General features: G+C 38.6%; 1 protein-coding gene across 2 annotated transcripts in view; it reads right to left on the minus strand.

The window, feature by feature from the left end:
• Positions 1–282: 282 nt before the first annotated feature.
• b4galt2.S (UDP-Gal:betaGlcNAc beta 1,4- galactosyltransferase, polypeptide 2 S homeolog) overlaps positions 283–18,907 on the minus strand; it is a 60,795-nt gene continuing 42,170 nt past the window's right edge. For both annotated transcript variants that reach the window (XM_018259299.2, NM_001135234.1), the window contains 4 exon segments: positions 16,467–16,654; positions 11,509–11,631; positions 5,674–5,778; positions 283–3,089 (listed from right to left, as the gene is read on the minus strand). In XM_018259299.2, the coding sequence (XP_018114788.1) occupies positions 2,939–3,089; positions 5,674–5,778; positions 11,509–11,631; positions 16,467–16,654 (567 nt within the window). In that variant the 3' untranslated portion in view covers positions 283–2,938.

Raw genomic sequence — 18,907 nt, forward strand, 5'->3', positions numbered from 1 at the left:
GTACTACTAAGAAAAAAATAAAAAGGGATGAGCAGCATATGCTTAGCTGGTGCACTTTTAAGCTGCCTGGGTGCTGGTCAACACATTAGTATAGTTTGTTTTTTTTTGTTTTTTTTTGTGAAACACAAGACACTATATTGTTTGAGAACCTTACAGCCAGATGTGAGTTACATTCCATGTTCAGTAATTAATATCTCCATTCTCCGTGAGGGTGCTTGCAATGATATCGGCTATTCAGGAGGTCTAACATTAATGAAATAAAGAGTCTGTGCTCACAGCACATTTTGTTGAATTATTTTATGAAAACTGTAAAGGCAGAGATTGCAACAGCGTATCTTTTTTTTCTCATTTCCCACAGTTGTAGAAAAAAGACAAATAACAAGCAGACACATCCAAAGTGGATGGACAGATCCTCCTCTCAACATGAACATACAAAGAAGAGCTAAGACTCTGCAAACACAGAAGTTGGCACAGTACGGGCTTGACTGCAGAACGAGGCCACTGATGAACGCTGCACAAGTGTTTGGCCCAGTTTTGCAGGTCGGCACTTCTATCGACTGTAACCATTTATGAGACCTGAAAGCAGCAATACTAGGAACCTGGGGGGTTTCTCTTAAGCATGGTACTTGATGTAAAGTTTACAAAATCTATCCGTTAACAATGAAACATTTTAGACATGGTGAGAAAAATGAAATTTAAAAAAGCCCTAGAATTGCTGCAGTAACCCTTTTGTATGGGTTCCTTGCGTACAAAAGGAATTGCATCAGGCCTTACATTCCGATTATCCTCTAGCAATGCATTGCACAGCAAAGCACCAATCCCTAAACTTGCAGATAGTAACCATGGTCTCCCTCTTTCAAGTTCTGTGATCCATGAAGCCAAGAATCCATTGTGCGCTCTTGCTTCCGTGGTTCCACATTGTTTTTGTGTACAAAGCTCAAACTCCTTCGCTCCATCTGTATTTCAGGTACTGTACATCCAGTCTATGTTGGAGGGCCCAGGCCACATGTAAAGTTCACTTTCTAAATCATGTTTTTAGATAAGGCAGAATGTCCATGCAATCTCTTTTCTCCACCAAAATACAGTCCACGTTATGCTTACATACAACAGCTTTTTGCAGTATATTTGTGTAGATGTTCCAATGCCTGTGTTGCAGCGACCTGGCAGATTATAATACGAGACCCACATGCATGACACGACAGCATCTTTGTTTTAAAGAAGAATTCTCATGCAGTCCTAGGTTATCCAAACACATCACCTAACCAATCCCTTATTGTGGTGAAGCAAACAGCTTTGCCCATCTCATGTTTTAAGCAAAGGCAAAGCTATGCCAAGGGTCGATAACATTACAGTTCTTCCATTTGCTATACTGTCAATAACATCAGAAAGACTAAGCAGAGCCAAATGTTTCCAGCATATAGTAGAAAGAGAGAGACTAAATTCTAAATTTGGCAAATTCACTCAAACTGGAAAACTGTATACTCTGGATTCTGTCTTTTGTGAAAATAACATTTAGTACTCTGGGTTAATACATATTAATGGGAAACTATGGTCCACATTTGCCACCCTGGTCCATCTTACTAAGCTGGTGGCTATTTGTTTGCAAGGGGCTCTGAGCAGAGGTACAGGATTCATATACCCCAGTTGCCAAACTGGGAAAAGTCATACCAGTGAGAAGAACAGGAGCAGACAGAGAGAAGAGGATGAGGAGATCATGGGCAAATATGTATTGGATTGTGTAGATGGGAACTTCTACAGCAACCCTATGCTACCAGGAAGAAGGATGGCAATTTTGGGCATTAGATGTTCTTTAACTCAAATTAATGGGTTTCTTATAGTTATTGTGTCTTGCCATATGTTTGTCTATATAAATGTGATTTATAGTAAGTGTATTATGAGTCTACAGTAGCTATGCCCTCATCAGATACATCACTGTTCACATCTACTCTGAACCTGCCATGGTTTTACCTATTATGGAACAGAATTTAACCATAAGGAATTGTGTTAAGAGAAAACAATTACATGTTGATAACATTTGTTTATAAATCTAGTATTATGCTAGTCAAGTGCCTTCAATACAGCAAAGCAATTAAGGATGTTCCATCTACTGAAGAGGTTCAAACCTTTTTCTTTTCCCTTCCCACTATACAATATAACTTATGTAACTTGCCAAGAGTATTTTGTTACATTCGCTTTACGTCAGACACCGCCATCAAACACAGCACAAGTCTGTGAGTGTTACAACTTACCCATCCATAGAACATTAACTAATAGCAAAGCAATCTTGCCCACAGTACTCTTGTAACTGTTATAGTGGGTACCTAGGCTAGATGATTTTAGCAGCATCCTATTAAAGTAGATATGCACGGTTACATTAGTTTTAGCTCTCATTGTTGCCCTGTAGTGCAAGTGTTCAGGGCAAGATTAAAAGTGTATATTTTAGCATCCAAAGTGACCTTGAGTTTATAGGCTATTAGTATATTCATGTTGAGTCACTGTGCTGTTGATAAAGAAAACTGAATATTTGTGAGCGGTTATAGTACTTGCAACTTTCTGTGTCAACATCACAGTGGCAGTATGGTCGCTCCCTCTTCTGGAATGGAGAAGAAAATCTGTTGTTTTATAAAAGATTTAAAAAATAAAAAAAAGAAGAACAAGGAAGTACTAAAATGTAGCAGATGGATTAAGTCTTTCTGAGCATGCGGAACATTGGCAGGTACAGCACACTGTCGCTCATGAGCATCGAGTTTGTTTATTCTTTACTAGAATAGGTCAGTCCTTCCGTGGTGTACAGATGAACCAGGCAAACTGCCACATAACGGTAATGGAAAAACCCCTGGAGGAGGCAGAAGTATAGTTTTAACTGCATTTCCTCTCCTTCTTCCAAAATGAAAGGAGGAAGAATTAGGCTGTCGGGAGAAGTGCTGAGTGCATTGCTTTATCCCCGGGCAGGTCTGGGTGGTGGTTTCCCAATATCAACTGTGATGTTTGTGTACATGGGGTATTTGGCAGAGTGGATCACACGGTAGTGCAATGAATTGATGCCATCTTTCTTCATAGTCATCTTCGTATTCTGAATCTTTGTAAATCTGGGGAAATAAGAGAAGCTTATTGGAAAATGAAATATGAGGGGCAGATATATTAAACGTCAAATTGTTTTTGCTGGGTTACTATTTGCACTGCCAAATATACTGAATAACGGATAACCATGTCTCTTTGATTGGCACTGGCATTTCAACAAAAGGAAACGTCTAAGAGATATCAGGGAGGTAGAATATATGTACATCTTATGGTGCTTTGGTAAGGAATGTGCATGTTTGGGGAGGCTCAATACCAACAGAACAAATTTATACTTTATCAACCAGATTGCCAACAGATCTTTGCAAGATGACAGTTCCCAAAGTGTAGTGTCCCAGAGTCACTGCAACACATGCAGTGTGCCATTAGAAAATCATAGAAGACAAGTCATCCTCTATACCAGTGAAGAAGCCAATTGATTTGCTGGGGGGGGGTACAAAATTTGCAAGTAGGGATGCATCTAGCCTGTGGGTTTCAAGTTGGATATACTTGCCCTGCACAATAAACCTTAAATGAGGCTTCCTCTACAGTGCTAGTACCCAACTCACACTGATGTCCACAGATACACTTTCATGCTACATACTAGGGTCTCCTTATAGCCCTTTAAGAACTAGTCCTATCAAGAACTGGAACCAGGGGCAGAGTGTAAATATAGTATAAATATGGCACACAATACTACATTTTCCCCTGCAAATCTAACAATTCCACTATGTAAGCCAGATTGCATTTTGAATCCCCTAGGTGGTGCTACATCCTTTTTAATTCATATATAAAGATTAATTTAAACTGGAGACTAAAGACAAGGACAAGTAACAGAACAGAGAATATGTCGTCTGTCACATTGTTAATTTGTCTGCATTATTGGGGGGGGGGGAACTATACCCCTTGTTTGTCATTCAGGAACCTCTAAAATCAAGTATTGAAAGTAAACCATGGTCTGCCGTGTTTCAGTAACAGCACTGTCATGTTCCTAGGGGTATATTTATCAAAAAGAGTGAAGTTAGAGATCACCACAGTCTGCTAGAGTGAAATTCTGCCACTCTCCATTCATTTCTATGGGATTTTTAAAAGAGTATTTATCAATAGGTGAAAGTGAAAGTTCGCCCTTTGATAAATACGCCTTTGAAATCCAATAGAAACGTAATCTTTTGTAGCAAACATAACTTTTTCATTAAGAAGTTGGAACAAATCATGAAATTCACAATCTTTCATAAACTGTGGACCCTAAACAGTTTCCGGATACACAACTTTTTATAACATTCTCCCAAAAGAGTTTATGCTGCATGTTTCTAAATAGGTGTAATGAAAATGATAGTTTGCATTACCAACTCTAAATACCAGTGCAATCAAAAGGTTCTATATGGGATTTATGTAAATATATCACACCTAGGTTTTATTGTATGATGTAGTTATAACACTGATATTGTAACAGGTGGACTCCATGTTTAATTTAGTATAGGCTGTGGTTGCAGTGCTCGGCTGCTTCCGTACTTTCAATTTTATGCTGGAGGCTACATTGTGTGGTGTTCAAAGCAAATCATTAAACAAGCCCCACCAGAGTCGGCAATTTGCTGATTAAGATATTACAGGGTTCCTAAAGGCTCGATGGAAACACAGCACTGTAGCAAGTTCTTCAATTAAAGCAAATTATTTCTCCTGCACAGTAAATATATTGACTTGTACTGTGTGCCTATGAAAAAGATGCTAAATGTTACATTCTGTATATCTATAGGCACTTATTAACTTGTGTGATGTGTGTGCAACAAACTCAAGTTCACCTGTAATGCATGCCCAGTGTGGGTGCCCTTTATACTGGGGCACAATAAAGAATGCGCCTATGCATAACACATATAGGGGCATTCCCATAGGAATGAATAGGACATGGGTAAGTTTTTCTGTGGTGAGTTCTAATCTGACATTTTGATAAATCTGCCCCTTAGATACAGCTTGCAACTAGAACTAGGCATTCGTTACAGCTACATTATTTTTGCTGCATTTACCATGTCCAACTTTTTCAAATTTTTTTTAGTAGTTTAGGGGCCTAACGCTCTTATAAACAGTCATGTAATCTAAAGAAGTTGGCTGTGCTCTTGGGTAGGCTCGGGGCCATACAAAAGGCCACATATAGCTAGTCACCTCCAGTTACACAGTTTTTATGTGGCCTGAAATATAGCCATAGAGCCATAGACAAACATACACTACAACAGGATGATGGAGAAATGGCAAATGTAATTAATTTGGATTTATTATACAAAAAATGGATAAATTAGGAAGCAGTAGTTTCCTGGAATTTTATTAATCGGTTATACTGGTTTGGCCTGGGCACAGAGCCCTACACCTGGTATGGAACCTGTTAGATTGTCTGGGTAAATGCACACCCACAAACATACAGGTACACAGAAATACTTCTTATCAAGTATTAAATATCCTCCCGGTCAGAGAAGATATCAACACCCCACTCCCAATTCTGAAGGACTTTTATGTAAACTTACATTTATTAAAGACAGGACAATAAAGGTTATTTTTTAACGAAGAGTAACAGTAAACTGTATTTAACAAAGCAATGTTTCTCTTGATTATAAAAAATTGTATTACCTTTGAGGATTGGGCTCATTGTGCTTGTCTCGTTCATGTTTGATCATTCGATAACGTCCAACGTGGATATCAGGCCGGGAAATTTTCATGCCATTGTGGGTTATTCTATGGGTAGCATAAAGACAGATTTATCAGTGCTCCTTTCGGTCTTCCCTTTAATGACTAGATGAATACATTGTAGATTGTAGAAAAGGAAATTTAGCTAATTACATCTAATTAAAAGTACAATATATACATGTAGAGATTCCCACCACTGTCTTCCCATGAACTATACAAATAATTCTTTGTCCAATGAGCTGTAATAAAAACTGTAATTCCAATTGTTCTCAACATTTAAACATAACCATGACAGAAGTCATTGCCACACGTCTTGTAGTGAAGAATTTTTTCTTTGAATCCCCTATGACCACATGGAATAGAAACTTTTTCTAACGTCACCTTTTGAGGGCTGTAATTAAAAGAATTACCTCTTGCACCAAATGTTGAAAGGACTTGTTATATATTTACATATACGGTTACCTTGTACTTGTAAGTATTGCATGCATGACTGAGAAGCTTTAGCTAAAAGCAATTGTATAGCCTGGGGTGCTATTCAAGTCTTACTTTGGCAGCGGGCTTTGGCAGTACTTATATGGACATAAATAGGGGGTCATGTATAATTTATAGCTGCCTACACCAACATTAGATGGAAACCTTTCTTAAGCTATAATATATATATATATATATATATATATATATATATATATATATATATAAATATATATATATATATGTGTATGTATGTATGTATATATATATATATATATATATATATATATATATATATATATATATATATATATATATATATATATATATATATATATATATATATTTCAGCAGCTTCTCCTCATACCCATACTGTACGTCTTCACAGCACCCACTATCTGTGTAGCTGATCCAACAGCTTCTCTCCCTGCACCAAGTAGGATTAAATACAGAGCTGTTATTCCTGCACCACATACAGTATAATAACATAACTATTACACAGCAAATCGGCACAACCTTTCCCAACAACCCTAATAATGGATCATAGCTTTTGCCCAGCAGCCACAGATTACATCAACCACTTTTTGAGCTATAACTATTTCTCAATTTAGCACCAATCTTATGGTTTTGTATTTATTATCCTTTATATACATAGTGCTACCACATTTTCTTTATGCAGCATATTACAGAGATGGTTAATCTTTCAGATCAGTCCCTGTGCCAGTTTATAGTCTTTGTTCCCTATGACATTTACACAATGCACGCTGCCTGTATATTTAAGGAGGGTGGAAGACACCCACTCAGACATAGGGAGAACTAAAGTCAGAATAAAACTCAAGACCCCAATGCTGCAAGGCAATAGTGCTAATCACTGAACCAATCAACATAACAAATGCACACCCCGTCTGTCATAGATCTTCTTTAAAGAAATGAATACTTGAGCAACATATCACTTATATCAATTCTTATCAAGAATCTTGTCAAACTGGAATTTATATTTAAGTAAATATTGCCCTTTTACATCTCTTGGCTTGAACCACCATTTCGTTATGGTCTGTGTGCTGCCTCAGAGATCACCTGACCAGAAATACTGCAGCTCTGACTGTAACAGGAAGAAGTGTGGAAGCAAAAGACACAACTCTGTGTTAATTGGCTCATGTGACCTAACATGTATAGGGTGTTTGGTATATTTGTGTGCACCGTGAAATCATAGGATCCCAGGGGGCGCCCCTTATTTTTTAAAATGGCAGTTTTCGATTTATGATTACCCAATGGCATATACTACTACAAAAGTATATTATTATGAAAATGGTTTATTTACATGAAGCAGGGTTTTGTGAGGACTCACCCTGGTGGTCTAGTGGGGGTGCAACGGGGACACCCGCTGCATCAGTCTTCGTGGGCGCCGTCTTCTTGAATGCACATATTTCCAGTTTCTGCGCCAATCGGCTATTCCCAGAGTTATACGGAAAGTGCCGAATGAGACATCATTGGTGGCACGAAATTAAAACATTTAATGGGCTCTCTGTGTAGTTTTCATTGCCCAACGTATAGGTCTATTCATTAGTTCCTGGGTGTGATAATCTGTGTTTCTACTCGTGTTTGACCCTGCCTGTTCTTGACCAAGTCCTGTCTGCTGCCTGTCTTTGACCCTTGCCTGTGTTTTGACCATTCTCTGTGATCCTGAAACTCTTTGGTATTTTGACCAGGCCTGTGACCCGATTACGCTTCTAACTCCTGTTCTGTACTGCGCTGCCCGTTTGGTAAACTGACCCGGCTTGTGACTTCGATGACGCTACCATCTTCTGTTATTGATCTGTTCTGCTCATCTGGTATATTGACCTGGCCTGTGACCCCGACTACGTTCCTTGTTCTCCCATTCAGTTTCAAATGCGGTTCCCTTGCTTGCCTAGAACTCTTCCCTTGGTCCTCTAATATTAAGACCTGGCGGCACCCGAGTAGCGGAGGGCTCTTCCCGAAGCCAAAGGTTGTTGCTAAAGGCAGAAGAGTGAGACGTGACCGGGACCTTGGGGTTTGTTTTAGGTTCGGGATACCTACCGTGACAGGTTTTACATATGAGCGGTTCTATGCAATATATTCTAGAGACCTACGTTGTTTGAGGGGTATAGTTTTCATTTAATGTCTCTCTAACAAAGCTCTGTTTATATCAAACTTGCCGTGGATCAAAATATTCCCCCCCACACACACATCCCCTCTGATATAGCAACGCACGTCGGTATTTCTTTCCCACAGCAATCTTTTTGGATCAGCACTGCTTCCTCTTCCAACCACTCTGTGATAAAGGATCAATACAGTGATTCTTACAGTATCCTAATAATTAATCATCATAGTCTCTCTCCCAGCAACCCTGTAAAGGATCTTAATTGCTGCTTTTATCTTGAGCAACTTTGCAATATACCAAAAAAGCATCTTTCATACTCTATATCTCCTTCAATGAATTAACATAGCTTCCCTCCACCCTGGTACTTTTCTAATAGATGCGAGTCGCTATTTTTCTCCCCCAGCAACTCCGTAATGAAGCTGCACAGATTTCTGCTCTGCAGCCCTGTAATAGACCAGCAGTGCTTCTCTCCTGCAGGAAATGGTCAGGCAGACTGGTATCAAGAGAGGATGTAGCATTCCCTAGGGATATTCTTGTTGTAAAAACTGTTGGCATCATTACATTAAAAAAATGTCACTGTGCCTACTTCCTTGCGGGACTTATCTTGGCCCAGCAGCCTTTTCTGCACCCTCTTCTGTAATGCATTAGAAGAACTACTCCCACAGCACCCCTTTAATGGACACTTCTACTCACCTACCACACTTCTGTAATCCCAGAGCACATCCTCATCCCAATAGCCCTTGTAATGGATCAGCTCTATTTCTCTTTCCCTGCAAACAAATGTTCATGTGCCCTAGTTACTGGGCAAAAGCTCATGTATCTAGAACCCCCCATTTACATCCCCTGATTTTAAGTTTTCCCTTATTTTATATTGTTGTTTTGTGGTTGCACCTATATTTTATGCGTAATACATTCCCCTTATTTTACATTTTTCTGGATTTTAAACCATTTTTTCTGGTCCCCTGAAAAACGTAAAATGGGGGTTCTACTGTATTTGCATATTCAGGTTATTGGCCGAGAGGGGTAATGATCACTTCCTGCCACACTTTCATATAATGTTTGGAAAGGGGTGGCTCTTCCTCTTTGGCTGCTGATGTCTTGATTGACTGGTTGTTCCCATTGAGCCTGGGTACAACAAGGCCCAGTAAAGCCACTAGACACTAGAGGACCCAGTCCCTCTAGTGTATAAGTCAGGGAGCAGGGTACCCCGTGAATGAGGTTAGCTAAACAGGGTTATATCTGTTTTAGACTCTCTAGGAGAGTAAGATAGAGAGGACAGATAGTAAGAGCAGCTGGCACTCCATCGAGGCTTGTAGTAGGAAGAAGCTTCCCAAGGCTGTTGGATGCCTTTAGTGAAGGGGCCACAGTGGATAGGGTGTCAGGCTTAGAATTCTTCTCCCTGGCCACTCCACTGGGTGGGAGCCAGACCACTTTGAGGTATAAACTGCGGAAGGAATTGATGTACCACTTGACTACCCTGCCTGGTGGGACTCACTTTCCTCCGCTATGTCATGTAACCTGTTTCAGCCTGCTAAAGCATTGTGTATGCCTTGACCTCTGTAAGTAAACCCTGGGCTCATTTGACAAATAAACGGTTATTCTTTTAGTTCATCACAAGAATCTCCTGGCGCCCATTATTTATATTTAGTGTAGCATAGTAGCATGAGAGTTGTAATTATACTATTCCACCTGTGAGATCTTCCATGTAGTGAAGGCCCTAGCCTGAAGTGTTTTGAGTTGCATGTAACCCATGCTCTAATAACTAGCTGGACATTAACCTCTTTTTGGTCTGCCTAGTCAGATTGGTGTTACACAAACAACAGCACAACTTCTCCCAGCAAGCTTACATCAGATAAACATTGGCTTAATCTCCACAGCACCTCTGCTTAGTATCAATAGATATTCTCTTTTCCAGCAACCAAGGTTGATCCCAGCTTAATTCCCACAGTGACCATAGTTTATCACAAGTATCACTTTCCAGCAACCCCGGAGATTAAAACTGAAATGATTTGGAATATTGTGTGCATGTGGTGTGACGAAGAGATTTGCATTAATTGTTATTACCAGCTTAATGCACTGATGGGGTGTGCCGCTTATGGAAAGTGCAGTGGATAATTCAGAGGGAAACAGTGAGATCAACAGAAATTACAGCATTCATAGCCTTTTAGGCTTAGGTCTGAAAAAAACACAAATACAATATATTTTTCTGTTTGACCTACATCTCAAGGAAGGTACTATTACATGCAACTAACATGGTTACATTATGCGGGGGGGGGGGAGGAAAAGAACACATGGATGTGTCTTTTTTCTATATGAGCCTTAAGCTACAGCTTCATCAGCCCCTTTTTAATCGAACTACAAAAGCACCTTCCCTAGATGTGCCAAGTATTGGAACCTGTGCAAGCAGCCAATTATACCAACTCATAGCCTGGGGTGTCAAATCAAGATTAAATCCAATACATCACAGATGAGCCCTTTGAAATAGTGAGGTATGAATTGTTCTTGTTTCTAAAGAATACACCTAAATGAGACAAAAATGATAATAGGCATTGCTAACAGATTGTTGCCTTGGAAACCTTGTTAGATGTTTTGAGGGTCAAGGTTCTATAAATCCAGGATATACATCTGGTAAATTGGGGTAAACAAATATGGCAATACCATTATGAAATTCCAGGAAGTAAAAATGAAGGGCCTAACTAAAGCCTAGCAACCAACTGGTAAATGTATATACATAGCTAAATATCCTATTCTCTGCAGTAAGAAAGGGGTAGCTGGGATCTGGGACAATTGGAATATTTGAAGAAAAAAAATGTAACTTTCTTTTAAGGATTGTTGTGTCACATACACAAACGAGTGGGACTCTGGTGCTACTGTAAGCTCTCCTTCAGATTAATGTGCCCTGTGTGGAGTCTTTCAGTGGGCTGATCATAATCCCTACATTAAAGAAAAGCATCTGCTCTATGCGGTTTGTTTTCTTATAAATCTAGTGGGCAGCATTACCATGTTGCCTACATATCCACAATATAATGTGCTGATCTTAAATATCAACAAATATAGGTATTACAGCTTTGAACTGATAACTGTTCCTTGTTAACCACAATCATATTTCAGAGCAAACTAAGCAATGACTAACCAAGAAATAGTTTAAAGTTTAAGAAAAAGTTTAAGGATTTATAACTAATTACCTGTTATAAATATCATCGTCTTCTCCTCCCCATCCCCAGTATTCGTTGGGAAAACCATTTATCTTCAAAAACTGGGCTTTGCTTAGTCCAGAGACCCCTCCAAAATAGCCTGCATATGGCAACCTGTATAAAAACAACATATACACTTACTAGTGTAAACACTTATTTACTGGTTACATTCAGAGGTTTAGAAGACAATATAATGTTGCAAATTGCTAGCGAGTTACTGTTATTTGTCACTGATATATTTCTGTCACCAGCACCTGCTTGAGGTTAAAAGCACATGTATTTAAGGGCTATTAGTAGCTCAGTTTATTTCAGTTTGGCTGTACAGAAGGTTAATTTTATTAAAGGCTTCTCAGAATACACAAATATTATATTATCACTTGGAAATTACATTTTGATGCAATACACAAGGTACAAGTTATGTTAGTAATTCAGATTCATATTACATTGCAGTAAAAAAAAAGCAGTGCATTTACACTATATAAATGATTTCAAATCTTGTTTTTTTTTAGTCTTGGAATTCACAATCACACATGGTGCAGTCAGGATATTGTTATTAGGGTAAGCTAGATCATGCCAAAATCTTGTTTATGCACCAGAAAGGGGAACCTGATGCCCAAGCCCTGGCTACACAATAAGGTTTTGAGGAGGAGAGGGGATGTGAGGAGTGCAGGGACATCTAGGAAGTGCTGAATGGAAAATTACAGTAATTGTCTGCCTTGTCCCAGGTTCGTTTTTTTTTCCCCAGGGCTGCTTTGTACTCCTAGTCCAGCCCTGATGCAATACATGACTGGAAGCTGATACGCTGATGGTTTTAAATTAATTTATAACAGGCATGGATGTTTATTTAGAATAAAAACTATTTATGTTTCATGTTTAAAAGGATGATGCTCTTTATGTCTGGGTGAAGGTCCACTTTAAATACATGGATCGTTACGGTTATAGGACTACTGAATCTATGGTACCACATATTCAAAATACAGAATTTCTAGGTAAACTCTTTTTGACATTAGTTCTCCTTTAAGCTAATAATGTCCATGTTTATAGTCTTCTAAAGCAGAATGCCAAACAGTTATATGGAGTATTCTTTCACAGAAAGAGGGCACCGGTTTTAAAAATAAAACATCAGAATGCATAACCTTTTGGCTAAAAGTAGTGAAATTGCCTTTGGGCTCCCTACAAAAAGCTGCTTTTGCCAAAGATACATTTTTGCCCAATAGGGGCAGGCATGCCGCTGGTTTAGTGGGTATGCAGTTGCCAGTCAGTGTTTCCTTCAGGCCATGTCATATTAAAAGTCCAATAAACAGCGATAGCTGATAGCCAGTGTCAATAAGAAAGACAATTACTGCCTATTAACAACTGTTATTGTGTCACAATGTAACTGTCACATAGCCTGACTCATTTTCCTTTCCAGATCTATTTCCAGGACAAAAGGACTGCAGGGAAAACTGCAGGAAATCATTATTCTTTGGTTCTTTCCATCTGGTGTGTAACAGCAGTAGAGTTATTATATCTGGAAACAGAAATCCCTACCTTGTAGGTTATTAAATGTAAACTGTAAGATTAAAGGGGAAGAAGGAATGATGTCTTTATAAGTTACACAATATTATTTACTAATTATGATTATAATTATCATGTAAGATTACTTTGGTTAAATGTGTTGACTGTAAAGCTGGCCATAGATGTTGAGATTTTTAAAAGATCCGATCGCCATCGTGAGACCACGATTATCTCGGAACGATCGTACGAATTGTCCATCAACTAAAAAGACCAATTTGCCAGGAAAACAAAGGGTAGTTGCCTGCTTGGCCCTGCAAACATAGATAGATTGCACTGGGACCAACAAAGATTTTTTAACCTGGCCAATCAATTTCCTGACAGATGTCGGCCGAAAAATTGTAAGATGTACGATCTTTCGAATCTCACTAACCACACGATAATTTCGAAGGATTGGTCGGACTTCGCTACAATCGGTCGTTCGGCAAGAGAAATCTTTGCGTCTATGGGGACCTTTACAGATCAGCATTTTGAGGAGATCATGACTATACCTGTTTTCCAGGTGACTGTTTTCACAATATATGTATTGTGAATATACTGTACCTGTAATGCTTAGTATAGTAGCTGGAATTTTTAACCTTATCTGTGACCAGGGCTAGTTTTACATAGTGGACAGCCCTAGGCCCGCTGACATTTGTTGCCCCCGCGTGCCCTCACGCCGATTTTCATCATCGGGACCGGAGCAATGGGTATTGGCGCATGGGAAATGTAAAAAACTATTTTATTTACTGCGCATCCCCAGTGTTTCTGAAGCAATGTGGGTGTGGTTGGGAAGCATGCGCCCCCTAAAATCTTGCTGCCCTAGGCCTGGGCAGGTTTAAAAATCTTGTCAGATTGAGGACCGAACCGGTTTGTTTGTGCAGTTCTTTGCACCAGCCGACTGCATTCCAGGTGTTGTGATCCATTCAATGAATCCTAGGGCCCACATTGGATCAACCTGATATTGCCCACTGAAGGTGGGCATATCAGGGCGACCTTGCCAAACAAGCGGATCTGCACATGTATGCCCGTCTTTAGTCAATTCTGCCTCTTATTGTGCTAGGTGCCATAAAAAATAGCCTATCGATCCCTGGTTTATAGATTAATTTGAACAAAAGATGCTTAAAATCAGTGGTGTAACTAGGTATAAATGGGCCCACAGCAAAATATTTTTCAGGCCCCCAAAATATCTAGTGGTTGACCGGTTTTATCAATATTCGTTGAAACTGTATATGACTTAGGGCCTCATGGGGCCCCCTACACCTCCTGGGGGCCCCTGAAAATGCAGGGTCTGCTTGCTCTGTAGTTACACCCCCGCTTAAAATTGTCTTTTTTACATAGTAGATTAACAAGGACAGTTTAGATCATTTGTCAGTAAAACCATCGTGTTTCCAAATAATTCTAAAGATTAAACTTCACAAGAGAGAAAGGTAAATCATTAACAGGAAAAAAAGAACAAAAATGGTTAAAAAATGTTCATTTGACTGTTCATGCCTGTAAACATTTAGATTCACTTCAACAAGGCAGTGTTTTTTTCCCGTTGTTTTGCAAAAAAAATGTGTCACTTCTTCAGCTTCTCTTTATATTTATGAGAACTAATGGTTTGTTAATAGTCACTGCCTGCCAGCCTGAATTAATAAACACCTTAAGACTCCCTGAGACATTAAAAAAAGCATTTGCTCTTTTATTCCCTAGGTTGATAGGTCTTTTGTTTAATGGTGTGTAGTATCTCTTTTCAAGAGAAAAGCTCAAGTAGACTGAAGAAAATGTGTTAATCCAAACAATAATATGACCCATAACTTGCCTATTAGTAAGACAGAACATTTAAATAGAGGTTATATGGAAATTACATAGATGAGGATGAGAAGTTTAGGTATTTCGCAGATGTTTAACCCACGAGGTGAGCCGAGACCCAGGGCTGTGGAGTCAGTACATAAATCCTTCTACTTCGACTCTGGCTCCTCTCTTTTTAAAGGAACAGTAACACAAAAAACAGAAAGTGTATCAAAGTAATTAAAATAAAATGTAATGTTGCTCTGCACTTGGTAAAAGTTGTGTTTGCTTCAGAAATACTATTATTGTTTACATAAACAAGCAGCTGTGTAGCCATGGGGGCAGCCATTTATGCTGAAAAAAAGGAGAAAAGGCTCCGGTTACATAGCAGATAACAGATAAAACACCATTGAATTGGACAGGGCTTATCTGTTAAGTGCTATGTAACATGTGCCTTTTTTTCTTTTTTTTGGTTTTACGGTTTCCAATGTATTTTACATGTTGATTGATAGTTGTACACAACATACAAGGTATTGTACCATAGCCTAAGCTCAAAAATATAAACCACATCCTTTAGTAATTCTAAAACAAAATCAAAGTTAAACTACATAAACCAAAAACAAGATGAAAACCTAAAACAACATATATTAATTAAACCTGGCATATATCTGTATAATAGCTGTTAAATACATTCCTTGTTTTTAGAAACAGAACTGCTTCTGCCATATCCTCTTTCATAGAAGCTGTTAAATCTGATTTGATTATATTAAGTGCTTGTATTTAAAGTTATTAAAGTCAGAGTTCATTTTTGGTGACTCCTATTACAGATACCCATAATTGCTTCCGACACCCCAATTCCACAGCTCTGCTGAGACCTCACTTCAGCCAGAACCTTTTGCAGCAAATGAACAAAGCTACCAACAGAAGAAGTTACATGTGCTCTTTAAAGAGTCCAGCTTTCAGATTTAATTTGGAAGTCCAGCTCTAGGAGACACAATTAGTAACACTTACCCAAGAAAGAGTAGCATGCCACTAGGAATGAGATTAAGTCCACGTTTTTTAAAAAGCCTCCACCCGTCCGCGGCCTGCAAACTGTGTGGAAATTGACCCGTGTTTTGAATGGCTGCCCCATGGCTACACAGTAGCATATTTATAGTTATGTTTTTGAAGCAAACACACCAGTTTTACCAGTGCAGGGTAAAAGTATATTATATTGCCATTCCTTTAAAACACTTATTTTTTGGTGTTACTGTTCCTTTAACAATAAAACCCCCAGCAAATGAACTGGCCCATGCATTGTTCACCCTCAGATTAAGGCTGTTAAAACTCTTGCATTGTTCACACTTGTAATCCTATGTATTGTTCACTCCTAAAACCCTGTGTTGAACACACTTCAGACTGTCAGTGCACAGGTTGTTCATATCTTGGACAGACAGCAGCACTGGCATTGTGTTACTCTAATTGTTAATTAACTCTTGTTGAAATCACCTTGATGGCCAACACTTGTTATCTCATCACCAATTTTCTATCAATGATGCTTAACTGAAAGCTTAATACTTTGGTTTCTGATTGTTTTTTTTATCTTCATATAGTGAAATGCAACCATTTTTGTTTAAATTTCAGTTCATGCAATTTTTACTTACCGGAATGCAAACTTGTCCATGGCGATGGCAAAATGCCGTGGCTGCTCATAGCAATGATATAAATTTCTGTCATCCATAGGAATAAGATCCACATCACTGAAAATGAAACAGTCATAGTCTGCCTCTTTCATTGCTTCCAGAAAACCAATATTCAATAGCTTGGCCCGATTGAAAGTGTCCTCGCCAAACTGGGAAAGAAAGAAATGGCCATTTGAAAAAATAAAAAAAAATTACACGCACGCACGCACGCACACACAAACAAACAAAAAAGGGCTTTAGTTCTATGATGCTGATATTCATAACACTACTTAAAGGGGTTCGGTCATGATTTTTATGATGTATTTTTTATTTCTAAATTACACTGCAAATAATTCACTCTACAATATAAAATGTCATTTCCGAATCAGACAGTGTAATTTTTTAGTCGTAATATTGGTGAGTAGTCTCCATCTCAGGTCATTTTTCCTGGTCATGTGCTTTCAGAAAGAGCCAGTACTTTAGGATCAAACTGCTTTCTGGCAATTTTACTCACTGTAAATTACGCTATGGACTGCAGTCGTAGGCCCATCTATATATGGTAAAAAGGTATCTTTTTTTTTTTTTAATGCTTGGATATATTAAGTAATCATATGTATTTATTGGTCACATGATGTGGTGGGAGGATCTTATGTAAGCTTACATTTTAAATTCCTTTTCTTAACTGCTTAAAATAGCGATTGAAAAGGGTGTTTACCCCGGAATATCTTCCATTTGTTTCTATTTTGTTTTATGCAAATACATCTTCAGAAGCAGCTTGGACTCTACATAGAACACAACCTACACATGGACTTTATTATATTAAACATTATATTATACATTATTTCAGCCATACACTGGGCTTCTGTATTACTACATCTCCCAATAGTTTATAATAATTATATATTCTTATTATGAAGACATCCTTTCCCTGCTCTGAATCCTATTTGTTTGTGAGAAATTTCCAATATCGTAATGTGGATAACCAGTTATCCTGATATAATCTGCTCTGACAAGGAGCACTGCGCACAGATACAGTCACCTGACTAAAGATAATAATTCTATAACATTACTTTCCATGCAGGAGAAGAGAATGTCTCAGTGGTGTTACTGTAGTTCAAAAATGGAAAAGCAAATCTCTAAGACCTACAATGGAGGTCGAATAAGCTTTGTACTATATAAAATAATATTAAAGAGCCTGATAAGTATCTGCCATGGGAAAAAAAACATGTAGAATTCCTGTGAAAGAAAGGTAAATTTAATTAATTTCTTGCATGACAGGCAGACTGCATACATCTATTCCACACGCAGTAAGTGGATTTAGTGCATATCATGTATAAACTGCCTATACCTAATCTATGCATTATATATTGACTCAATCAGCAAACATAACTCCTTTGTTTGGTATGGCAAATTTAAAAGGGTGGTTCATCTTTAATTTAACTTTTAGCATGTTATAGAATGGCTAATTCTAAGCAACGTTTGCCTTCATTTATTCTTTTCGTTTTTGAATTATTTACCTTTTTCTTCTGACTCCTTCCATCTTTCAAAAAACAAATGCTCTGTAAGGCTATAGATTTACTGTTATTGCTACTTTTTATTAACCAACTTTCTATTCAGGCCTCTCCTATTCATATTCCAGTCTCTTATTCAAATCAGTGCATAGTTGCTAGGTTAATTTGAACCCTAATGACCAAATTGCTGAAACGGCAGACTGAAGAGCTGCTGAATAAAAGCTAAACAACTCAAAAACCAATAATGAAAAGAAAAACGTAAAACACAAATTGTCCTAACTATCACTCTCTGCATCATACTAAAAGTGAGCAACTCCTCTAGGTATGTGTCAAACCATCATTGAACACAACAGCTATACTTATAATTGTGACCCCAATTTGAAAACAGAGTTCGGAGGGTTAAAGGAGAAGCTTCTAGGCATTGCTTAGCAACTTTTCAATTGGTTTCATTTCTTATAGTTTTTGTTCTGCAAATCTATTAGTGTTACTTTTTATTACTCATCTTTCTATGTCATATTTCGGTCTCTCATTCAAATCACTGCCTGGTTGGTTGCAGGGCCAGGAACTAGGTGTAGGCAGAAGAGCCACGTGCCTAGGATGCAAAGCTGAGGGGGCTCCAGGCACATACCTTCTCTGCCGCCTACCCCTTGTCCAGTCCCCTCACTCATGCAGTCTCTCTAGCCCCGTAGAGAGAGACAGTCCGCATCTATTAGCGCATGCAAGCGAGCAAGCATTCTCGAAGGCGCGCACATTCTCGCGCAAGTTCGTTCATGCATATATCAGGGGGCTGAAGCGAACAGCCTGGGTTGCCTGGCCGGGCTGGCCCAGAACTGGTTGGTTGCTAAGTTAAATTGGACCCTAGCAACCAGATAGCTGCCAAATTTCAAAAGTTGCCAATAAAAAACTAAGAGC

The sequence above is a fragment of the Xenopus laevis genome, chromosome 4S (assembly GCF_017654675.1).
Source record: "Xenopus laevis strain J_2021 chromosome 4S, Xenopus_laevis_v10.1, whole genome shotgun sequence".
Lineage (NCBI taxonomy): Eukaryota > Metazoa > Chordata > Amphibia > Anura > Pipidae > Xenopus > Xenopus laevis.